Source organism: Anoplophora glabripennis, unplaced genomic scaffold (assembly GCF_000390285.2).
Source record: "Anoplophora glabripennis isolate ALB-LARVAE unplaced genomic scaffold, Agla_2.0 scaffold334, whole genome shotgun sequence".
Taxonomy (NCBI): domain Eukaryota; kingdom Metazoa; phylum Arthropoda; class Insecta; order Coleoptera; family Cerambycidae; genus Anoplophora; species Anoplophora glabripennis.
In genome coordinates, this window is record NW_019416445.1 from 434,824 (window position 1) to 460,448 (window position 25,625).

Here is a 25,625-nt window from a genome sequence, read left to right on the forward strand (position 1 = left end):
ACCAGATGAGCAGATCGAGAAGAGAGTCCGCTGTAGGAGCAAAACAGTTAGGAGACATTAAGAGGACTTTGTAGCAAATAGGCAACCAGCAATACATTTTTATAGATTTTATTACACAGTAATTTACTATGCCGCTTGTTCAAAAGCGGCAAATTACAAATTTCTTTACAACAAAAAGTAATTTGAGTTTCACACTAACTCCATTTTACAGAAAATCTGCGTTAGAATGGAGGAAAGTCTGTTATTTGTGCATTGATTCATATTTAGACAAACTATGCAATAAAATCTATTAAAATCTATTAAAATATATTATTATTTGCTATAGAAGCCTGTTAATAGTAGGGCAAATGTGTAAGGTATATTAAATACATTTCATGGTCTTGCAGGGGGTCCCTGGAGTCGATGGGATAAACGTATTAAATTTCTATGAAGAAATTGTAAATTGTTTGAATAATAATTCCAAGACGACTTTCGGAAAATGCTTTTCCTTTGGTGGGTCTATGCACCAAGGTATATGTTATCTTCAAGTAAAACATGGGCTCAGAGAAGATCCTTCTCCTGTTAGGTAGACAATTTTTCTAGTACCCTCGTACTGTTAATTTGAAGGCAATTTCATAAAAATCGTTAGTAGCAAGCAATGTTTTAAACTGAAGATTATTCAAGCAAAAACCAAATAGTAGGTATTTTATTTTTGAGTATGTACTACAGCTGGCTAAAACTTTTCGCTGGAAAACGTAACCCCCATATTCAAAATTTGAATACTACTTAGTTAATGCTTTAGGTGCAAAAGATAGCATTAAAAAAACATGTTTGACAATAATTTAATACTGTAAAAAAATACGATAAGTACAAAAATTGACATCTAAATATTACTTATTTGTACAATACTCAGGGTGAACTAGATCTCCCATTCGAGGTACCCTAAAACCAGAAATAAAAAATATTAATTACAGACCAATCAGAAACCAGTATTAATAATATAATGATAATTATGACCAAAAAGTAGTTAAGAAATGCATACTTTTCTGAGCATCGATGTTTCGACCCTTTATTGGAACATCGTGAAGACTTTCAAATGAAACAAATAATTACAAATTGTATATGAAAATATTTAGTATTAATACATATAAATATCAAACCAAAATACAAATTTAGTACAAAAGTAAAATAAGATTAATTATAACAATGAAAAGAACTTTAAGTTAAAAAAAAATCGTCAAGATTCGTTGAAAAACAACGGAGTTATAGACTGTCAAATATATTATTTTCAAGCGAATTTCATGAGCTTTCCGAATATGTAATAATATACATATAACTATATCACGCGCGTGCGTTGTATATTTCATTTTACAACAAAGGCTAAAAAATAAAAAAAATCCAGGCTGCAAATTTGAAATTAAGAAAAAATAATAGATTTCAATGTATTATTATGAAATCTACCATGAAAAAAAATCAGTGCGATTGTGGAAGATGCTCGGGATCGTCCAGACTAATAATTAGTTAATTTGTTTATAAGGCCATAACTTGCAAACTATTCAACTTACCGATACTAGATTTCGTGTGAGTTATTAGACAGTGATAAGGAATGAGAGGATGCGATGCCAAAACGTTCTGGTAATAATAACGCAGTTTATAAATGTTTAATTCAAAAGTCAAATAAACTTCTGCTGTTTATAACTTTTGATCTAATCAATATTTTGTCAGTCTCGAGGGCTAGTTTTGTAGGTCTTTTGAAGAGGAAAAAAAGTACTTGTTCTGTGGAAATGAACGGAAAAAGTTATAAGCGAAAAACGGCAGTTTACATAAAAATTATACAATTAACCACCCTGTAAACAATCTTTCCCCCATTTTTATGACTGTGGAAACTAATATGTTATTGTACATAATATTTAGCATCTATAGTGATAAATTCAGCGTGCCGAAACAAAAAGTCGCAAAATGGTAATTTCCCAGCTCTTTTTCCTGACCTATTAAATTGATTGTAAAGATAGACTAGCAGTAATGTTATCTATTGTAAAATCAATGGTGAGGCAAATACCAAACTTTAAAGGAAAAGTAATTGAAAAATTCACGGACAAAAACAGAGGAGTGGACTTTCACTAGTATAAAAAATAATGTTGAGCACATTTTCCCTATATTTCAATAGTACTTAAAACAAAACTGCATCAATTATATTTCATTTTTTTTGTTTCAATACTTTATACTTAAATTTTTCCGCCCTTTCTGGTACGGAAATCAAGAGCCGCCACTGCCTGAGGATGTTCCAATAAAGAGACTGCCATCGTACCATAATTTCCACTTACTATTGACTGTTAATAAAATACGTAATTCTGTAAACGTACCATAGTAGAAACAGCCAACACGTGCAGATCCCCGACCATTTTTTCTCTCTCCACCAGCTCCCTATGTCTGGCTTTCCTTATGGCCGACCCAGCGTATCTCTGGGAGCCCTCGGGAAGAACCCACTGCATTACGGGCGATATCAGATCGGGATCAATATAGTTGATATCCGTGTTGCCTGTCACGAAGCTGACTGTGATCCCAACAATCAGCACGGTGCACAACCCCACAGGTGTTATCCACATGAAAGAAAGCCGGAATAATGGGAAGACGGAAGATTCGTCTGGATAAGATGGCTAAAAAAAAGGGTTACTCGTTCATTCAATAGTGACAGACCACGTTACAAAACGTATGAAATTGACTTATTGCAAGAAAAGGGTATTTTACGTTTGCCTCTCTACCATCCCGATTTAAACCCCATAGAGGGCTCTGGAACGCTGCCCCCTTGAAATTTTCATAGTAAAAAATTTAATTTAAAATTTAGTTTACATTAAATAGGAAATGTTAAAGTAATGTTCAGTCAATTTAACTCGACTTGAAAAATTCTTTTGAAAAACACTGAATACACGGCTCCTTGTAGCTCTCCCCTAAATCTGTAAAGTGTTTACAACGGTGGTCATGGTTACCGTCGCGCAGCAGTGACAGATGGAGTGGGAGAGTTCGCCCAAATCTAAATAATAGCTATACAGGGTGTCCCAAAAGTGACGCCCGTCCTTCTGGGATTTGAATAAGGAGACAAATAGGAATTGAAAATCAAGAGTGGAAAATTTTCCGATTGTTTTTCTTTAGTGAGTAATTAAAAAAATTATTCAAAAAAACTAAAAATAAACATTTGGGTTGGATTATTAAATAATTATGTAGTTCAGAGCTGTATTTGCTGTAGCTGCCATTGCTGGATGACGTTCCGTTGACAGACTAAATTATTGGTTTCAACATGATGGAGCTCCATCATATTATGGTTTACGAATATGAAATTATCTTAATCAAAACTTCTCAGACAGATGGATCGGAAGAGGGGGACCATGGCCTCGTAGATCACCAGATCTGAATTCCCTTCTTTTGGGGTTATTTAAAAGTAAATATTTACAGCGAACCTATTGTAAATCCAGAAAATGTATAAGCCCGTATACACTCTGCTGTCGCGTTAATAAACCAAGAGATGTTACAAAGAGTTCATACTTCAATATTGAATTGTGATAATCTTTGTAGAAAGCAACTTATTTGAACACCTTTTGTAAAAACAATTTCTATTATTTAAGCACATTATGGTTTTAGTTTATAAGATTTTTCCTCTCCATTTTATAAAACTGTTTTATTATTAAAATGTTTTTCTCTATCCTTTTCAGGTTAAAATAATTCCTTACACCCAGGTACAACCGACAATCGGAAATTATACTTACCTACTATTAGTTATAAATTATTTGTCTTTGAGAAAAAAAAATGGATTTTATTTTTTTAGTTTTTCGAATAAGTTTTTCAATAACTCAAGAAAGAAAAACAATCGGAAAATTTTTCACTCTTGATTTTCGATTTGTTTTTGTCCCCTTAATCAACACCCAGAAGGACGGACGTCACTTTTGGGACACCCTGTATACTGTTTTTTTCTTATTCAACGTAATTTGTTTACGTGTGATGTAAAATTTTGTTACCTATTGTTTGTTGTGTGTTTTTAAAGATTGTAAATGTTTACATTATATTGTAAAGACAGACTCACAGCACTTGCATTGCATTATTGAAAACTCAGTGGTGAGAGAAATATCAAACTTTAATAAAAAAAAAAGTAATTGAAAAGTTTATTTCGGACAAAAGCAGAAGAATTGACTTTTATTATAAAAAACAATGTTAAGAACATTTTCCATATATATCAATAGTACTTAGAATAAAACTTTCCAATTATATTTGATGACACTGGAAAAGTGTGTTGCTGGAAGAAATATAGCTTTTTCAATAAAAATGTTGAATCTTTAAAATTTTTCATACAGTTTGCCATAGACGAATGGCATATATGTTGCCAACACGTACAAATATTTGAGCAGAAGTATAAACAAAATGAACCTAACTTGGATGAATATATGACATTATAAATTTAGGTTAGATAGTGATTCTAAAAATGAATTTTTTTTGTGATGTTAATAGCGATTCTTAATGCATTATACAGGGTGATTCAGAACTTATCCAAAAAAAAAATTCTGGATGTACAGGGAACCCTTACAAATTCAATTTTGTAAAGAAAAAATCAAAAAGGTCAGTTCGAAATTGATTTAAAAATACACCTCTGCACGGCACTGGAAACTGGTCCACTGTAAAACCTGACCTCGCACAATGCGACCGGTATGGCGGTGTGATAAAAACGGACAAAAACTTTCGCAAGAAAAGAAATATGTAAATAGAATTTTATCGCACCTATTTTATATCGGCAAATTCAAATGCTTTTGCCTTTATTAATTATTAATAAAATTAATTTGTGTTTTTAAATAATAAAATCATTTGACATACCCGATGCTGCAACAGCAATTGTTCAAAATTTTATCCACTCACGTGTAAACACATTTGGGTCCGTCTTACTCACTTTCTACGAACTAACACAAATGATGTCTTGCTTCACCATAATACAAATACTTCACCATAATACAAATGTTGTCTTGCTTCACCATAAATTAAAACGATATCCATCAACTCTGAGTTGCTATACACGCAAGGCATTTTTGACACTAACTACTAAAAAACTGATGTAAATACCACAGATAACAGGTAAAAACTACCGCTACGACGGATTTCAGTATTAGGAGTCACATGGCTCTCCACGCGTATTGCGAATGACGCTAGAGACTACAGTTGTCCAGCTATGTAATGGTTTAATGTGCTATAACTTCAATAATTTTTTTCTCAGAAACTATAAGGATTTTACAAACATTTTTTTTACAATGGAGTCAATCCATTTCTCATGCCGCATCTATTCCCAAATTTTGTGGGATAAGTTGTGAATCACCCTGTATAAGTTTTACAACTTAAGTATTATATTTATATACCATTTTAATTGTATGTTTGACATTGTAGGCATATTAAACTATTAAGCTTTGATACTATTAAATTATAACAGAAAAAATTATAATACATTTATTATCATCACGTTCTTAGAATATTTTGGAAAGATTTCAATAAAAAAATGGATTATAAGAGTAAGTACCTACCTATATTTCTCAGAATAGCAAGTAATAAACACTTATCTATCTAATCTAACAGGTATGTACCCCATAAATCAGATTTGTCTCAGACTTATTAATCTTTACTTTCTCTTCAAATTTTCTACATTAAGGCAAAGTAAAATTTGTCAAACAGAGATTCCCTATCTCTGCATTGCGCAAAATAGCTTCAAAAGAAGAAACAGGCAACTTTGTACGCGCTTTTGTCACACAGGATTGATTACTTTCCGTGTAGTTTTGGAGTGTGTCAATACCCCGACTCTATTGATGCTATAGCAAGGTTACAAAGAGAGTTAATGGTAACTAAATCATGGGCTGAAGCAAATGGAAAATTTGGTTTGTTGCAGCATTGGGATTGTCACAGGACTTCTAACGAGTCATGGACAAACAAGCATCTCAACAGAATCGGTTTGAGTGTCACCTACAGGTTATGCGAACATGAAGACATATCCTCTGTCATTGTGCTTACTCAATACTAAATAGACATAGATTGTTAGGCAGCATTTCTGTCACCTCTCAACATTAGAGAGACTCCAGCAGAGCTAGTACTTCCTTTCACATGAAGCTCGGTCCTGTTCTAAAACAACTCTTATTAGCAGCATGCACAATGGTTCGTAAGACCTGAATGCTGTGGATAAATACGCCGCCTTTCTCAACAACAACAAATTTATCATGTTGTACTTACATCTGAGATAGTGATGTTGGGATCTATCCCGTACTTTTCAAAGCAACTGTCGTTGACAAAAACCGGTAATTTGTGGGGAACTACCAGCTTAGCAGCTGAAACGAATTGACTTCCAAAGGACACTAGACCAGAAGCGATGACGCCGGCTATGCCTCCTACCACTGCACCGTAGGAATTCGCCCATGGGATCACCATTCCTAGAGTGAAGATCCCACAGGTCGTGCTTGCTGCTATGGCCGATAAAGATGATGCCATCTGGAAGAGAAATCAGGAATTATAATCTGTTTTCAAACAGTGTGAGGCAGGGGGATGTCAAAAGGTTTTTTGAAACTAGAACCAAGAGCTGAAAGGGCGCTGGTTACAAATTGAGGTTAATACAGTGTGACCTTTTATTAACAATTGATATCTGTGGTCATCCAAGTTGTTGCCTTGATGGTCTATGTGTAATTATTTGCCGAGCAATTCACTTATTTGCTGGCACTTTTAAATTGCTGTCACAGGATGCTAAAATCATAAATAACAGCAAAAATTGAGGTAACCATTCTATTCAAAATCTCAACATTAATGCAATTCTATAACCTCAAAATTATATTTTTAAATTAGTAATTTGCCTTTAGCTTTTACACTCAATTTTTTTCAAACTGGATATAATACTTTAATAAAAAAAACTACACAAAACAGAATAAATCAAATCCTAGTGACTTCAAAACTTACTTGGTCCATGAAGAAAACTGACCTTTTTATTTACAGTTTCAAAAAATTTATTTTGTAACATCAAATATTTCTCAAAATAAAAGGGTACTCACAGCTAACACCCCTCCCATATGCTCCACCACATAAAGGAACCCTAGGGCGACGAGTCCCAGGACCAGAACAACAGCTTTTACAATCAGTGTCGCTGTTCTTTCTGTTAACGTCAACCTCATGCAACCCTTCATGAAGTCTTCCAAAAATACTTGAGCTGTTGAATTCAATATCACAGAGAGGGAACTGAAAATAGAACGGGAAGTTAATAAATTATAAGAAAACGAATTTGTAAACAATCTTTTTAATAAAAGTAGAAAATACAGTAATGGCTGATGTTTATTTAAAGTACCTACGAATGGAACTATTTTCCAAAATTGTATATTATTAAAGTTCCATGGATACTTATCCATTTTTGGTCTCAGGTACATGGATGTGTTTTGTATATTCATACCTAAAACGAATAATACGTCTTTTATTTGGATATCCTTCAGGATATTCTGTTTTGTTATACACATGAACCTCCCTTCAGGATATTCTGTTTTGTTATACACATGAACCTCCGTTAGATATATCCTTAAGTCGTAATTTTTTGCAGTTTCAATGGACGTGGTTATAATATACATCCTAAAATGTTCATGACAAAATTAATATTTTTATTGGGGACATCATAAGATGTAGGTACATCTTTATATCTCAAAAGGATATCCATAAATTATACATCCATGAAACATTATTTTGGTTATCCAAATAGAGTGACTTGGAAGTAGCGTATGGATGATGGATGTACCATTTTATAGGCCAAGAAGTATAAAGTTGGACACGACTTTTTGTTTCGGTAAGCTGAATTTATCACTATAGATGCTAAATATTATGTAACATATTAGTTTCCACAGTCATAAAAATGGTGGGACGATTGTTTACAGGCTGGTTAATTGTATAATTTTTACGTAAATTCACGTTTTTCGCTTATAACTTTTTTCCGTTCATTTCCACGAGAAAACGGTAAAGCACTTTTTTTCGTCTTCAGAAGACCTACAAAACTAGTCCTCGAGCGTCAAAAATTATTGATCAGATACCAAAAGGTATCTAACTTATAACTTGTAAACTACTCAACTTACCGATTCCAGATTTCGTGTGAGTTATTAGACAGTGATCAGGAATGAGAGGATGCGATGCCAAAACGTTCTGGTAATAATAACGCAGTTTATAAATGTTTAATTCAAAAATCATAAATAAACTTCTTCTGTTTATACCTTTTGATTTAATATTTTTTGACGCTCGAGAGTTAGTTTTGTAGGTCTTTTGAAGACGAAAAAAATGTACTTTACTGTTTTCTCGTGGAAATGAACGGAAAAAAGTTATAAGTGAAAATGTGAATTTACGTAAAAAATATACAATTGTAAACAATCTTCCCCCCATTTTTATGACTGTGGAAACTAATATGTTATTGTACATAATATTTAGCATCTATAGTGATAAATTCAGCTTGCCGAAGCAAAAAGTCGCAAAATAGTCATTTCTCAGCTCTTTTTCCTGGCATACTTATAGCAATGCGGAAGTAGACCATAGATTTATTTTCTACAGTGTATGGATGTAAAAAGTTGTGACATCTGTACCTCCATAAGATATCATCCATTGAAATCCATATGGAGTCTAAACAGATATACTGAATAGAATATTCAGAATATTCAGAACAACCAATCATAGAACGTACATAGGAAGAATGTGTGGTACATGGGAATCTCAATACAAAAAAACGGTTCCAGTTCTACTTTTTGAGCTTGCTCAATAGCTCGCCATAATTTGAGAGATGACCTATGACCTTTGATGGTTTGAAGACCATTTTGTAAGTGTTTCAAGCATGCACATCAGTTACATCAGTTAGGTACAATTATGATTGTTCTATTCAGACATTCATTCACTGAAGAATACCTACTATTATAGCAAAATTCCTTACATTCTCATCATTTTCACCGTACTATCGGGCATCTCTGCATCGATTACAGTAAAGGATTCAATTAATTAGTCATTCTAAGCCAATTACCTCAGCGCGGCACCGAAAACCCCCGCGATGAAGAGCCCTGGGACTCCCCTCAAGTGTCCTACAGTCTCCATCACAAAGAGGGGGAGAATTTGATCGTCGGCCTTGATCCTGCCCAGGGACAAAGGGTCACAACCGTAGTAAGTGGCGTATACTAAGATACCAGCGTAGCAGCACACCCATACGAAGAAGGACACGCCAATGGTAAATAGTAAGAGTGACCTTGAAAATATTAGAAAAAAATCACCTTCAAGGATAAATTTATTAATTAACAAATGCTTACAATTTCGACTGCTTTTCGTTAGGCAGCGACAGGTACCTCTGAACCATGGTCTGATTGACGGAATTGAAACACGTCCAGTAAGTAAATCCTCCGAATACTACGCTGAAAACGGTGTATCTCTCGTACATGCTTGGGTTAAAACTGAAAATAAAATCAGATGATTTATGTATTTCTTCATTTTTATATTAGGTTAGGTAGACTATTTCTAGTACTGTATCTATTTTCTTACTTAAAAAATTCGAATCTCCCTCCCTTTTCGGTTAAGTCTATTATTACACTAGGGCCACCAATAGTAACAGTGCCCAGTATTACCACCACTAAAACAGAAATAAACATGGCTATAACTTGCCATGAATCTGTCCAAACTACAGCCTTCAGACCACCCTACAAAGAGAAACATAATAGTTAAAATTAATATTGTAGGATTTTGACAGTAGGAGTCAATAAAAGAGGCAGAACATAATGAGAATAATTTTTCATAATCAAAAATGAAAATTTTAAAGAAAAAACAGAAACACTTACGAGCAAAGTATAAAATATACAAACGAGACAGACAATAGAACCAATCAGGTGAATATTGATTCCAGTTACTGTAACAATAAAAAAGGAAATAAGAAGAGTCCTGTTGTAAGTGTTATTAATATTAAACAATTTTCATTAAAATACGTAAAAAATATTAATTACCTTGATTAAACGCTAGTGAAGGTACATAAATTACTATCGGCAAAAACATCACCTGAAATTCAGGAAAAATATACATTGGTTTTAAAATAAACATAGAAAAGTGATGCTATACTTACTTCATCTAATACGAAAAATACTGATACTATTGTTCGTACCACTCTATTAAATCTTAGTTCCAGGTACTAAAAAAAAAAAGAATATCCCTTGTAAAATAAGGTACAACTAGATTTTCAGCAGCTGTAGAGAACTTGGTTATTCAAGGAATATGACAAATAAAAGAGAAAACTTCTTTTAAAAAAAGACTAACTGATGCTATTGTGGGCAACAACTACTCTAAACTACATGCCCCGTCCAGAATTGATTTACAATTGCGGTTTATGTCTGGTTCTTCTACCGATGATCTTAGCTGTTTACTTGATACTACAGGCGTAATTATGATGGACGGGACATATAACCCGAAGAATAGTTATTTTACTAGTTAAAGAAAGTTTATTTTACCTAGTATGAAACAAGTCATGCTTTCATAGTACTTGCTGATTAGTAGGTCGCTCTCTGCCAGTAACATTACAAAGCAGTCAAAGCACAACCAGTAGGCAAAAAGTACCAATGACATTTAAGACATGACATATACCTTGTAAGTTATACCTCATTCACGCTAATAAAATAAAGGTTAATTTGAAATCATTTTAGGAATACCTCATACGAAGAATTGACTTGCAGTTTTAAAAAAACTGGAAGGTACACATAGGCTACGACTAGTCCACTGATCCATATGGCTATTATGATAAACCAATACTGCGTTCCAAAATTGTATATTTCAGATGGAGTCCCCAAAATTGTGACACCTGAAACGTAACTGAAAAAAACAATATTATAAGAAAATTTTAATACAGTATACTGTATATTTGTAGAGAATGTTAATGATCAATTAGTTGAAAAATTCAAAGGAAAAGGATTTAGGTTGCAGAAGGATGAGGCTACGGATAATAATAAGGATGCTGATAGTATTTGAAGCTCCAGAATGTGTGCCTAGTGAATGTAGTCAATTTTATAAAAACTCGTCCATTGAAAACAACTTTTTCCAAAAATTTGCACGATAAGAGCCATCGTGGTAATGTTTTATCGCTGTGTTTGAACTACGATTGGAAATTTATGACGTCCCAAAAAGAAAAAGGACAAAAGATGCTGAAGATTTTGTCGGTGCAAAGTTTTTAAAGAAACAGGCATACTTGTGCGAATTTTTTGAAAATATATTAATGAACTAATTCTCTCTTTCTTTCTGCAGGAAAAAAATATACACCTTTCGAAGTCGATGGAAAAAAATTCAAATTTAAAAAACAAAGTCAAACTATGAAGAAAAACAAATGAAGGTGCGACCAAGGATTATTTCTGCATTTTGAAGCAGCATTTGACCTTAAATGGAGTCGATTTCTTTCGAGATATGAAGAATAACGCCACAGTTTATCACCTGATTTGAGAAATATTTTCAGATTAAAAAAGTTTCAACACTTCGTTTAAATTTATTTCTGCAGTAGAGAATCTTATTTAGTTGTCTTGCGACAATGGCTGGAAAGCAACATTTCGATTTCTTATTTATGCGAGGTTGGGTTTTCGACGGTTGCAGTGATACAGAGCAAATAGCGAGCAAAAATCTACGTGGAAAATGAAAAGAGGGTGGTCGAGTTCAGTTTGATCCCAAGATTTGAGAAAATGTGCAATGATCTGCAGGCTCATTCGTCAATCTACTAATAATAACTGAATGAATTTGTTCATTAATGCAGTTGTTCGACTTGTATATTATATAGGGTGTTTCAGAAAGACCTCCCGTAAATACAGTTCGATGCCTATCTCCTCTTGTTTTCGAGATACAGAGCGACAAAATAAAATTTTTGAAATAGAATTTTTAAGAAAGTTTCCAAGCGGTGCAAAATATTTTTATGAAAGGTTTTCCGGGGTTTTTAAGGATGCCAAATACGCTGGTCGAATTATTTTTTGGATATTTCATAGAGGGCGCTAGTTATGCTACATTCCTATTACATTTTAAGTTCTAATTTTTTTAAGGTTAGGTTTTTTACTATTCGGGCTCTAATTTCTAATGTACTATTTTATTTTCTAAAAATAATGTACTCTTAGAACTTCCTAATGCGGACGGTTTTCGACAAAAAGGCCTTTTAATTAAACTTTTACAATATTACGGTATATAAAATAAGTGACTTTTCTCAAAGTAGGCTTATGTCAAAACTTATTGATGGATGTCTCATAAACAACGCATACATTCTTAGTAATATTTTAAACTCTAATTAACCTTATACCAAAATTTTAGAGACTGTAATTAGTTATGAAATTACAAAGAACATGAACCAACAATTGGGATGATATCATAATTTAATGGTGTTTTTCATTCAAAATAAATTTAAAAAATGGTGAATATCGATAAATTTTTTTCAATCACGTGTCAAAACTTCAATTTTCACAATTTTTACCTGCAAAACCGCAATAAGGTTCATATTCATAGAAACCATTTTGCTTTTAGATCAAAATTGCGAATTCCTCAAATTCTAATCAATTTGTCCCACTCAAAAAAATTCCTGAGAAAAGGCCTGAAAATCAGCCCTTAATCGTTGATTCACATTTTTAAGAAAATTTGAATGAGTATGCTAAAATTAAAAGTAAGCTTAATGACATTGGAAATATTAAATTCCAGTTCGCAAAAATTAATTCAATTAATAGATACATCTAATTGGTGTTCTCACCTTGCGATGAGTGAAAGTGCTACGGGAAATGGTCTCAAATTTCCGTTTCCCGTCAAGTACTCCCTGAGCGTCTGGCCCTCCTGATTCTTACAATACTTGGTCCGACACCCGTAATATAAACCTGTCAAGGCTGATAAGATTAGCATAGAAGAAAATACTGCGTAGTCGACGATGTCGAAATGGTAGATGTCCATGAGGGGGGCTATACGTTCCGACGACATTTTTCTGAAATTAAATTGGAACAGTCAATTATTATTATTATTATTAAACCATTAAGAAGATTCCCTCTGTCAAGTCCACACCAACGTCAGGAGGTTGTATTCTTTGTTCAGTTTAGATCAAAATGTATTAATGAACTAAGAATTTGAAGCCACTTATTTTCTATATACAGATAGGTACAGGGTGATTCACTATAATTTGACCTCCAAATTAATTTTGTTGGTTTTTAAAGTTATAAAAAAAATGTGAAATACAAAAGTTGCACGATGATTTCTTATTCGAAAATGATAGTAGAAAAACAAATGAGGTCCAAACAAAATGGCCGTGGATGTTAACTTTGTTAATTTAAATGGAACACCTTGTATATTTTTGCATATTTGGGGAGAACGTTCCCTGTCGAGCATAGTCATATAAGGTTTGTCGGGTTCATCTCTAACAATAAGCGGGAATAAAAAACGAAAACCTTTAAAAAAAACTAAAAAAACGAAAAAACGACAACTTTCTACAAATTTTTTTATAATTCTAAAAACAAAAAGGTAATGGGAGTTCATAATATAGTAAATCACCCTATACAGGGACAGGGTATTGGAATACTAAAAAAATGTCACATTTATTCAAACATTTTTGAAAAAATATCACAGATTGATGCAACTAATATTTAAACTACAAATAATCAAAGATAAAATGTCATTGAATCCCCAGAATGGGATATGTTCCAATTATTCTAAAAATTATCCATTTTCTAGAGCTGTTTTTTATGAGCTTATTAATTACACACTTGAGTAAAACAACAACTTAAAAAATAGCTATCTTCACAAAAAATATTTACGAATTTTTATTTCAGACAATTTTAAATCATTGGAAATAAAAAGAAATTTTAAAATTTTTCAAAGATAATCATAATTAAAAAGAAGTAATTAAAAACCTCTAGGCCGATGGTTTTTTAGATTTTTACGTTTGCATTTGAAATTATATTTCGATCAATGTGATATATTATTAGCTCCTGTACTTTATTATCTTTTAAAGAAATAAAGATAATTAAAAAATTTCCATTAAAAATCAAATGTTAACGATGTTTTTGCTATGGTACTAAAATTCTAATTATACAATAGCACTGAATTATATCAGCAATATCTAGTAAATAGCTAGTAAATAATAATTATCTAAAATAAAAAATAATAAATTATGTTCTAAATACACTTCACAACAGAATTATTGCAACAAAATTTTCATCGTAATTTTGCCATTTTTCTAATGCGCATAGCTCGTCAAGTTTCATCGTATCAAGACGATTTTTTCACTTTCTAGGTAATTGTCTTTACTTTAAAATGGATGCGAGTCGATGCCGCATCTACATGTCCTGATAAAGCCCAAGCACTTTTTTCTTAAAAGATTTGATTGCTTGACGCATCACCTAGATCGTCCCGATTTTTTCGAAAATAACGCATAGACCATCATAAAATGCACTTTCAATTTGAAAAAAAAATCAAGTTTATACGATCTTTTTTGACCGACTTATGCCATTTTGAAGTTATTCGTATATTTTTAAGGAATAATGCCAGTATCCGCATTAGAAAAAGGCAAAATTTCGTTGAAAAATTTTGTTGCGTAGTGTACCTATTATTTATTAATAGAAAAAATACGTGATCTCATTAAATAATATAAAATTTCAAAGAAACATATTCTTGTTCTAATTTTACTTTTGACAAAAACCAACATATTAATCTAGCCATATTCTCAACACTTTTGACATTGTCATTTCAAAATTTAATATTCTTCCAAAAGTATTGTGCTCAATATACAAGGTGTTAACGAAGTAAGTACTCAAAATTGGAGAGTATGTAAAACATGTCGAAATATGATGAAAACCTTAGTAGAGTTTTTGTCAGTGGCGGTCCTTAACGGAGATACAGCCCCTTGAAGGGGTAACTCAGGTTTTTATTGCATAACTTCAAAACGGTTTAATATTAACTCGCGAAATTTTGGGATTGTATTACTATTTATATGCTTAATATTCGGCATAATATACAAATCAAAATTTGCTACAGGGGTATAAGAAAATGCGGGACCATGGGGCAAATTTTACATTTTTTTTTGTACGCAATTTTTTCTACTTCCTGAACAGAAATTATGAAAATTTATCATATTTTACATAAAAAAGGTACTCGTTAGGTACCTACCTAACCTACTTACCCTACCTTGTTAGATTTTAGTAGCATGAGCCGTTTTCTAATAAAAACCATTTCAACAATTCATTACGTACTCAACAATTCCTGCTGAAAATAAATGTATTAAATTGTGCCATGATAAAATTATTATACAGGGATAGCCAGAAGTATGGAATAAAATTCATATCTTTTGAATGAGTTATTTTTTTTTAAATGCCGACACACGTTATAATAATTAAATTTTCTTCAACCCCCTAACACCCAGCTACCCCTATTTTTTTTCAAATGGAAACAAGGCATGAGGGGGCTCGTTGAAAAGCTTATAGAAAATCGAATCCAGCCATACCAAATAAACAAGTTTTATTTTTTCAATAACAAGTCTTTTTTTTCATTTAGAAATTGAAACAACTAGATAATTTACAAAAATAAACTCAATGTCGCAAATGCTGAAAATGTCCTCCATTCACTATTTGGCATTCTCCAAGACGATAGTAAAAGCTGTCCACAGCATTCTGAATGACTTCAGCTGGTAAATTATGCATCTCCGCCCTAATCTTGTTCTTTAAATTCTCAATATTATCCGGTCTGTCCTGGTAGACTCTTTCTTTCAAATATCCCCAAAGAAAATAATCCAGGGGTGTTAAGTCGGGGGATCTTGGCGGCCATTCAACTGTACCCCGTCTACCAATCCAGCGATTTGGAAACATTTCATCTAAGTATCTTCGAACATCAATACCAAAATGTGGGGGAGCGCCATCTTGTTGGAACCAAATTCTTTCATTCGGTATATCTGGATCAATTTCATGAGGGAAAATCACAGCTAGAGCAGGTATCAGGTCAAATGTTAGGAAATCCAGGTAGCGTGCGGCAGTAAGATTTTCTTCAAAAAAGAATGGGCCCAAGATTCTGTTGTTGATGATACCTGCCCATACATTAACTTTTTGTGGATGCTGCGTATGCGATTCGCATGTCCAGTGTGGATTTTCCTGGGACCAAAAGCGATAGTTGTGCCTGTTAACCACTCCATTTAAATAAAACGTAGCTTCATCCGAAAAAAGTACGTCTCGTTGAAAACCATTATTGTCGTCACACCGTCTCATCATTTCCTCACAAAATTGTAATCGCCTATCATAATCGTCTTCCAAAAGCTCTTGGACAAGACATACCTTATAGGGGTGGTATTTCTCTTGTTTCAGAAACATTCGAATTGCAGTTCGAGAAGCATCGTGATTGCGGGCCAATGAAACAGTTGAAGTATGAGGATTTTCAACAAGTTCTAATGCAATGTCTAATTTCTTTTCTTCATTCAAAGCACGTGCCCGTCCAGTTTTGGGCAAAGTCTGTACTGTACCGTGTTCCTCAAATTTGTGAAATATTTTACTAACTGTCCCTTGCGAGATTTGGTTTTCGGGATATTTCGCATTAAATAAATCGCGCACTTCAGCCTGACTTCTTATTTTGTCTCCACATCCAAGCAATATCAAGATTTCGATGCGTTGCCTTTCCGACAATACCATTGCAATTCAGTAAATAACTTGATTTTGACACAATAGTAACGTTTCGAACTCCAATTTACAACTAAAGCGAAAAATTAACCAGAAAGCCTGGCAAGTAAGTGGTACCAAAAAAACGCAACATAAAAAATATATCTTTTTTGCGTTAGCAGTGATAGGTACAGTTTCAAATTCTTTATTTTATTCTGTGCAAATTCATGGAGGATAACACTGAAGATAATTAAATTTTATTTCACTTGTTAAGTAGGTGTTTTATACAACCCTAAAAACCTTGCTATTGAAAAAATAAAACTTGTTTATTTGGTATGGCTGGATTCGATTTTCTATAAGCTTTTCAACGAGCCCCCTCATGCCTTATGTTTCCATTTGAAAAAAAAAAGTAGGGGTAGCTGGGGGTTAGGGGGTTGAAGAAAAATTAATTATTATATAACCGAAAGATGGGAAAAAATCAATATCAGTTAACGTGTTTAGGCGTTTTAAAAAAAATTAACTCATTCAAAAGATATTAATTTTATTCCGTACTTCTGGCCATCCCTGTATATGACATTTAACAAAGATGTCAAGTATATGTCAATTACTGCTTACAATTTGGTCTTTTTTTATGTATTTTTTCATTTTCAAATAAAAATAATAGTAATAACATTTTTATTATTCAAAATTATTTATGTTACTGTTTACTACAAAACTATCTACTTTGTGATATTAAACCCTGATTTAGTAACAGTTATATAAAAACTAAAATAACGATAATAATACAAAAGAGAAATTAAACAAGAATAGTAATTTTCTCATAACACAATTTGATACATTTGTTGGATGTTACTAGAAAAATGTTCATGCTATTAAAATCTAACAGGAGTACCTTTTTTATGCAAAATATGATAAATATTCATATTTTCGGTTTAGGATGTAGAAAAAATTGCATACAAAAAAAATTATAAAATTTGTCTCATCATCCCACACACTAACTGTGCTACCACTAGTAACTCTGCCACTGGTTGGTAGATTACTTAAAGAATCTTTGTCTATAATTAGTTAACCCTAATAAGTTTTATCAATCTACCTCAAACACGTACAGAAATATTTCAGTAAATGTTATATTTACTTATTTTGATTTAAAATGATTTTCTAAAGTTATGATATAATCCGAAAAATACCCTGTATAGCAGGTTTAAAATCCACATGTTAATTATTAATAAAGCCGCAGATTATTAAACAGTTAGTCGACCGAAGTCCCAAATCTCAGGGCGCATGAGCAACTACCTACTCCTATTATTCGTTCTACAAAAAACAAAATCTGGGACTATATTGTGAGACGACCAATTAATTGTATAATAATCTGTGGTAAAGCCTTTTTAATTAAAACTAGTTACTCTCAAAAATAAGACATGACCAATATATTAGATACACAGAATTACTGGTTGCATAAAAATAGATTCTATTTATCCCCAATCATTTCCGTTCAAAATTAACAGTTTATAGCCTGAGTTATGAAATACAGTTTACGTTTTTACTTTCGTCATATTTGTTAAATTTTATTTTCGTATACCAACGCTCTAAAATAAATCCAAACGATTAAAAAATATTATTTGTACTGAATGCAAACACTAACTAGAAAAATTGCAATTAGTACAAATTATTTATGTATATTTCTATGTAGATAACATATCAACTTACCAATTAATATAGTGAATAATTAATTTGAATTTCATTGGAAAAATCGAATAATGTATTATGAATTTTAAAGGTGCTTAATAATTTTTTATAAACACATATAGGAAGTGCAGAGGTTAATAATTAACAATTACGGATATAAAAGAGTAAAAAGTTATAAGGATCACTGATTAATGTAATAACTTATTTACTTTTATCACATAAAATATAAATAATCAAACACATTTTTAAATAAATCTCTGCAATTGTCCCAATCGCCCCCACCTAGCGACAACCAGAAATTTTTAACCTTTGCCCATTCGGTTATTAAATACTTAACAATGAACATATACAGTGCAGAGTAATACTTACCTATTTTATAAATATTTCTATCGATAATTAATGTCATATAATTTGAATACTGTTAACACAAACTTAACTGTTTAAGCAAATTCACATAATAAATGAATTGTTAAAGACAAACTGCTATTACATGAATTAAGGCTTAGATATAATTGTACGGTAATAAACTAACTATTCGCAAGATAAACATTATATCGGAACGGGAATAGCTCAACTGCCATGTGTTAGTTCTACTACTCATTTGTATCGTAAATTGAAGTGGAAAAGCGGGAACAGGGATTTTTAAAAACTGCGTCAATAAATTATGTTATCAATTTGTGGCACTTATGGCTAATTCTTGTTTATACAATTTTTTAATAAAAACCTAATCTATAATCTGAGATTGTGCAAAATAAGGTAATAAACAGGTTCATTAGTGACCATGAAGTACTTAATGCTTTGTTCTTAATAATCTCAGGGAAATTAAAATTTTATCTAAATAAAAATGCAATAAAAATATCTATATGTATATATATTTTAAGCCTTTTTTAAACTTAAATAATTTACATGAATTTAAATCGGAATTTAAAATAAAACGTAAAGTTAATTCAAATTTAACAAAAAAATCAAATTAATTTATTTGCTATTTCTACTTTCAAACACTAATTTCAGATTACTCATATTTCAAATAACAACAAATTTTACGTGCTCTTATCTATGTTGATCAGATTAACTCTAAGTTGGATATAAAAATAAATAACCTTTGGACTCAAATATCGCGTTAAAATTAGTTGAATATTTTAAAATTTGCCTGAATAACCTACATATTCCCTGAATGGTACATAGGTATTAGTTTGAAATAAATAAAAAAAATTCTACATACAGATATATAAACATAAACACAGCCACAAAATAGCTAATTAGGGGATGCATCTCTACATTTCAAATAAATACTGAAAACCAAACAGATCATATTTCGCGCCGACCTTCGATCAGATAGATCTCTGCGTAACCAACCATTCCGTTGTCAAAATTTTCGGAGTTATTGATATGTCAAAAATGTCAGTTTATTTTACAAATGGGTCAGCAGACTTTCTATCTTATCTGAATGGATTAGTGTTGTAAACATAAAATAAATACGTAGTTGTCTCATGTGATGTGAATGGCGAATACTTACGAGCAAAATAACTTCAAAAATATGGCGGAGGCGGTAGCTTTTCAAGAGCAGCAAGATTGTACTACATCTACCGTCACTGTGGTGGAGACTGAGGAACAGGTACGTACATATATTACGCAAGTGATATTCTACTGGAGAGGTATTTGTAAACATGTTTTCTGTGAACAAGCGTGTATTTTCACTCAACAACGTAAATCGATTTATTTTTAAATGTTCAAAATCCACACATACTGCTACTGAAGCAGAAAATTCACCACTACATGGAATAAGAATCCTGGACCTGACGAGAATAGTCGCTGGACCATATTGTACTATGATTTTAAGTGACCTGGGGGCAGAAGTCTTGAAAATAGAAAGGCCTGGAGCAGGTGACGAAGCCAGAAAATGGGGACCGCCGTTTATAAATAATACAACTGAAACTTGTTATTTTGTTGCTGTTAATCGGAACAAAAAGAGTGTTTGTATTGATTTGAAAAGCTCAGAAGGTAGAGACATAATTTATAACTTGGCAGAAAAAAGTGATGTTCTTGTTGAAAATTATGTCCCGGGCAAATTAGAAGAATTAAAACTTGGATATGGTGATTTAAAAAAAGTAGCACCGCACTTGATCTACTGTTCGATAACGGGGTATGGTTCAGAAGGGCCTTATAAAAATAAACCAGGGTACGATGTTATAGCTGCCTCTATGGGAGGATTATTGCATATAACGGGTCCTAAGGATGGAGAACCGGTTAAGGTTGGGGTTGCTGTTACAGACTTAATTACAGGTATCTGAAATTTACAAATAAAATTTATATTCTCAAAATTAACTTTCAAAAAAAGGGACATTTCTTGAAACATTAGAAAGTATTGAAAGATATCGTTTAGTTAATATTTTTAATATGACACCGTAAATTTATTTATATTCAGGTTTATACGCCCATGGTGCAATCATGGCCGCTCTAATAAAACGATTCAAGACTGGCCAAGGACAGAAAATCGACTGCAACCTCCTTTCAGCTCAAGTCGCTAGTTTGATAAACATTGGTTCCAATTACCTGAATGCTGGTAAAGAAGCTACCAGACAGGGCACTGCCCATGCAAGTATTGTGCCTTACGAAGCATTCCCATCCAAAGACGGATATTTCACCATTGGAGCTGGCTCCGACTTACAATTCACTGATTTTTGTAACAGAATTGGGAAAGCCGATCTGTCAAAAAATAAAAAGTTCCAAACAAATAAGCTTAGAGTTGAGAACAGGGAAGAGCTCGTAGGCATTTTACGTTCAGTTTTGAAAACTAAAACTAACAAGGAATGGACTGAAATTTTCGAAGGTAGTGCGTTTCCTTGCGGACCTGTAAACTCATTAAGAGAAACGTTTGAGGACCCACATATTAGAGCAATAAATCTAGTAAAAACTGTAAAACATCCTATTGCTGGAGACGTTAAAGTAGTTGGTCCCCCTGTTAGCTATAGTGAAAGCGGCAACTTTGTCAGATTACCTCCTCCGACCTTAGGTCAACACACGGTGGAAGTTTTGAAAGAAATCTTAGGTTTCAGTGAGGAAAAAATAAATTTGTTGAAAGGAAAAAATATTGTGCATTGAAACCAAAAAAAGATGGCCTATTTTTTAGGAATCTTAATTTTAAATATATTTTTATATGATATAGAATTGAATAAAGGCTATTTTCATACCTGATATACAAAATTGAAAATTTGTTTTACTCTTTTATACAGGGTGTTGCGAAATTCTATAATTGATTCATTGGTTAAATATAAAAAATAAGTTTATATGGACGTAAGTCCATAAATGTTTTGTTTTTGAGATACAGGGCACTAATATTCCACTAGTTTTACAGTTCCTGGTGTCAGAATTAATATCAATGGTCATATTAAGTGGCCGATCGAAATTTAAAAAAGTTAAAGATTAGTCGTAATAGGCAATCAAAAAATAACAATTTTATAAATGAAAAACAATGGTATAGTATTAAAGAAGTAATACAGGATGTTTCAAAAAGGTGTTGCCAAACTTGAGGGGGATTGTGGTAGAAAATTTTTCATATAAACCCTTAGTCGGAAATGAGCTGTTTTGGCCTTGGAGCAATTTTTGTCCAAAAACGTAGTGTTATTTCGTTGACTCCAAAAGACTTTGATATTTAAGTAATTTTTATTAAGGATAATGCAAAAAATGATTTGAAACAAAATAAACACGTTTATCTCTTCTGATAAGTGTTTAGCAATTACATGCCCTACGCACGATGTTGGTAAAAATTTATTTTATCTACAACTGTGTGATTACACACATCTAATCTGGCCATGCAATGTCATCTGTGTCACGCTCTGAGCAGATAAACAAATGAACATAGCTGTCATGTAATAAATGATCGGACCTAATTGAATGTTTCACATTTGTTTTGTTTGCGGTGAAATTTTGCTTCTAAGTTGTTAAAATGGACCAAACAACATGCATCTTATCACGTGAAACAACACTGGAGAAGCTGAGCGCTTTCCGAATCGCCGACATCCTCACCGAACAACATTTTTGTCAATCCGTCGTCAGTTAAGAGAAAAAGATAACTTTAAACCAGATGTAGAAGGTTGACATCCATGAACTGCACACACAGTGGTCGTTGAGGAAGAGGTTTTGCATCGAACTAAAGAACAACCGACCACAAGTCATTTTGAATAATTATAAATTTATTATTTTTGCGTTGGCCTTAATAAAAATTACTTAAGTATCGACGCCTTTTGGAGCCAACCTAATAACAATACATTATTGGATAAAAATTGCTCCAGGGCCAAAACTGCTCTTTTCCAACTAGGAGTTATATACAAAAATTTTCTTTCACAAAGTTCTCTATAACCCTATCAAGTTTGCCAACACCTTTTTGAAACACCCAGTATAAAGAAAAAAAAGATTGGTTGAAGAAAAAATAAAGGCTAGTTCTTGATAAAACGAATGCAAATATATTTTTGCTGAATCACAAAAATCACATTTGCGCGTATTGTAAAATTTTATAGCGATTTACTGATTACAGAACTATATTTTAATCATTCATTGATTTTAATTAATTGTGCGTATTATTTTATAAGGAGTTTTAAATGTTTTGTGACATTGTACTAAAATAAATAAAATAAAATGAAAATCTTGTAAATGGTTTGACACTGTTTAAAAAAAATTCCTTAGACAATGAATAAATTAATTCAACTCAAACAATATTAAGTTACTGTACACAGAAACAATAATTAATTTGACCTTGAATGTAGTATTAAGTTCATTTCTTTCAAATTGGTCCATAAGTACAGCTAATACCTTTTTAAATTCAAGGGTATAATATTTTCATATTTTAAAAATTAACTGATAACGAAATACTCTTTTACTACTGATAATTTTTTTTTTACTTTGCAGGAACAAGTACCGAGAGTGACCCTCAAATTAAGAAAGCCTAGGACTGACAGAAAAGTCCAGTGGAGTACCGAAACTGTTGATAATGAACATTTGAATAAAAAAAAATCAAAATGTAAGTACAGTAAGGGATATTAAAGGTGTAACCTACAGAGGCTACCTTTAAGCGTTAGAAACATTAAAATCTCATTGTCTCGATTTGGATAAATATTTTTTCATAATGTTGAACAGAAATTTAACAGTAAAGACACACAAACACACTGTAGCACCACTGAACACTAGAACACTAGATCCGTGTCAGAAGAATAAGTCAGTTTTGTCCATATCGACATCAAGAAAATATGGTGACTTTAAAAGAACATGTCACAAATTATTTTCCGTTGCAGTTTTGCTCCCTATCTCTCTGTCAGCTTCATACAGTTGGTTTAAAAATGTAATAACAGCCAACTCTGATAAGCACGTATTCAATGGAGTTTGGAAACTGTTCAGTGACGGTGTAGACAATTTTTAATTTATTATATACAGAGTGTCACGCTTAAATAAGATACAAGCCTGTAACTTCTTCATTTTTTAGCCAATTTCAAAAATTTTTATTTGGGAATATAGGGAAAAAAAAACTCTATCTAACTGTGATACTGCTGTTTTTATTAATGCAATTTACGACCAACTAGGACCCATTTTCATGACATCAAAACATTGATTACTATTAGCGATTATTTTTGCAAAAAACATTACGTATTTTCATTCAGCTTCCCTTAAAACGTCTTACCACCAAGTTTCATCAAAATTAATACATCTTCAGGCAAAATGTAATACAAGCCTGTAACTTGTTTATTTTTTGGCGGATTTAAAATATTCTTTTTATGAAATGTAGGGTAAAAAAAAACTATCTGACTGCGATACTGCTGTATTTTATTAATGCAATACACGGCCAACTAATACTCGTCTGAAGATGTATCGAATTTGATGAAACTTGGTGATAAGACATTTTAAGGGATGCTGAATGAGAATACGTAATCTGTTTTTTGGAAAAAAAAATCTCTAATTTTGACGTCAAAAAAACACGTCCTAGTTGGCCGTGAATTGCATTAATAAAAACAGCAGTATCACAGTTCCAGTTTTTTTTATCCTACATTCTAAAAAAAAAAAAAATTAAATCGGTCAAAAAAACAGAAGCTACAGGCTTGTATCACATTTAAACGCGACACCCTGTATATTTATTTTTATTTAAAAAAAAAATCCCAGATTGGTTTTCTTCTCTTTCCGACTTCTGCTAAAAGTTACGCCCTATATATACCCAGTTCTGACATTTTTCACCTACATAATCCGTTTTACAGGTTGTTGTATATTTGAAAAGCCTCGGAAATTTGGGGAGAGCTCGTCGGACGAATCCGAAGACGAGTGTGACCACTGTCACGGGCACGTAGAAAGGAAGAAAAGGGACCGGCAGCCCCCCGGTTCTGATTGTTCAGACGGAGGCGGTTCGGCTACCGTACACCCCGATTCCAGTCAAACCATCACTATCGATAATTAGATATTTGTTCTCTGATACATATAAAAACCCAATTCCTACTCATGATTGATTTATAGAGGGGGCTACCAACAACTTGTCTTTTTTATTTACTTGAAATTCGAAAGAATCTGTTAACTGATTTTTTTGCTGTTAGAATTTCTCACATTCGAATCAATTTTAAGTACATATTTGTAATAAATTATTAATTTAGTCTTTTCTGCTGCAGGACTGATAAAATTCAGGAAGGTGTTTTTTTTTTATTATTTATTTATTAGTATATTAGTATATTATACAGGGTGTCCCGGAAATGGTGGGCAATCTCTCGGATATGGATAGATAATGAGAAGATAATGTCACAAGTTCATATAAAATGTTTTCCTCCGGGCTCGCCCTGTAGAGTTATTAGCTCTTGAAGTTGAGAATTAAAAATGGTTTTTTTTGCTGTAACTTTTGTATTTTTCAATAAATTTTGAAAATTTTTTGGCTGGATCTATAATTTTTGAAGCTGCTTTGGATGATAATATGAAATCCTCGATAATAATTATGGGGGCCCGGGGGCAAAGCACCCCCCACCAAAATTTCTAGAAAAAAAATTTTTGTTCCACTATACCCCAAATTTTCCATCATTTTATAAAAATTTATGGTATTTTACGTAAAAAAGGTATACTTGTTGAATATCCATAAAATAGATATTTTTTGAGATAAACCCGTTTAAAGAGGAAGGTACCATTTAATTTGAGACATTTTATTTAACAGAAACACAGGTTTAATCGTAGTTGGCTTTTACATATCAGAATAAAGGACAAATAATTTGCAATAGCAGTGTTCCAAATTATGAGAATTTGGACTTAACTAAACTAACTAAACGAAAAGTGCATGACAATCAAAATTTTGTAACTAATATAATTCATAATAAA

The 25,625-nt window shown here is 32.4% G+C and overlaps 3 protein-coding genes across 5 annotated transcripts; 2 read left to right on the forward strand and 1 right to left on the reverse strand.

Annotated features, from left to right (window-relative positions):
- Positions 1–803: 803 nt before the first annotated feature.
- On the reverse strand, positions 804–19,894 carry LOC108908927 (sodium-coupled monocarboxylate transporter 1-like). 2 transcript variants are annotated; one of them, XM_018713111.2, is made up of 13 exons: positions 19,810–19,894; positions 12,737–12,961; positions 10,680–10,839; positions 10,100–10,165; positions 9,984–10,035; positions 9,822–9,889; positions 9,529–9,683; positions 9,300–9,440; positions 9,020–9,238; positions 7,035–7,218; positions 6,229–6,483; positions 2,343–2,636; positions 804–921 (listed from the first exon to the last, which is right to left on the reverse strand). In XM_018713111.2, exons 2-13 carry the CDS (start codon positions 12,955–12,957, stop codon positions 889–891), a joined length of 1,848 nt encoding a protein of 615 aa, XP_018568627.1. In that variant the 5' UTR covers positions 12,958–12,961; positions 19,810–19,894; the 3' UTR covers positions 804–888. The 2 variants fall into 2 exon arrangements, with proteins under 2 accessions (XP_018568627.1, XP_018568626.1); XM_018713110.2 differs by lacking the exon at positions 19,810–19,894 and adding an exon at positions 18,663–18,875.
- On the forward strand, positions 19,612–24,949 carry LOC108908929 (protein phosphatase 1 regulatory subunit 11). Of its 2 annotated transcripts, none has more exons than XM_018713114.2 (3): positions 19,612–19,912; positions 23,200–23,310; positions 24,533–24,949. In XM_018713114.2, the coding sequence occupies exons 1-3, from the start codon at positions 19,795–19,797 to the stop codon at positions 24,727–24,729; spliced, it is 426 nt and encodes a 141-aa protein (XP_018568630.1). In that variant the 5' UTR covers positions 19,612–19,794; the 3' UTR covers positions 24,730–24,949. The 2 variants fall into 2 exon arrangements, with proteins under 2 accessions (XP_018568630.1, XP_018568631.1); XM_018713115.2 differs by having other exon boundaries at positions 19,621–19,908; positions 23,199–23,310.
- LOC108908928 (succinate--hydroxymethylglutarate CoA-transferase) lies at positions 19,921–21,519 on the forward strand. Its single transcript, XM_018713112.2, has 2 exons — positions 19,921–20,576; positions 20,719–21,519. The coding sequence occupies exons 1-2, from the start codon at positions 19,961–19,963 to the stop codon at positions 21,393–21,395; spliced, it is 1,293 nt and encodes a 430-aa protein (XP_018568628.1). The 5' UTR covers positions 19,921–19,960; the 3' UTR covers positions 21,396–21,519.
- Positions 24,950–25,625: the final 676 nt, after the last annotated feature.

Coding starts and splice junctions, on each gene's coding strand:
- LOC108908928 (XM_018713112.2), top strand. CDS start 19,961: ATGTTTTCTGTGAACAAGCGTGTATTTTCACTCAACAACGTAAATCGA. Junction 20,577..20,718: donor TGTTACAGACTTAATTACAG/GTATCTGAAATT, acceptor ATTTATATTCAG/GTTTATACGCCCATGGTGCA.
- LOC108908927 (XM_018713111.2), bottom strand. CDS start 12,957: ATGTCGTCGGAACGTATAGCCCCCCTCATGGACATCTACCATTTCGAC. Junction 9,684..9,821: donor GTATATTTTATACTTTGCTC/GTAAGTGTTTCT, acceptor TTCTCTTTGTAG/GGTGGTCTGAAGGCTGTAGT. Junction 6,484..7,034: donor ATATGGGAGGGGTGTTAGCT/GTGAGTACCCTT, acceptor TTTCTCTTCCAG/ATGGCATCATCTTTATCGGC.
- LOC108908929 (XM_018713114.2), top strand. CDS start 19,795: ATGGCGAATACTTACGAGCAAAATAACTTCAAAAATATGGCGGAGGCG. Junction 19,913..23,199: donor GGAGACTGAGGAACAGGTAC/GTACATATATTA, acceptor TTACTTTGCAGG/AACAAGTACCGAGAGTGACC. Junction 23,311..24,532: donor GAATAAAAAAAAATCAAAAT/GTAAGTACAGTA, acceptor TCCGTTTTACAG/GTTGTTGTATATTTGAAAAG.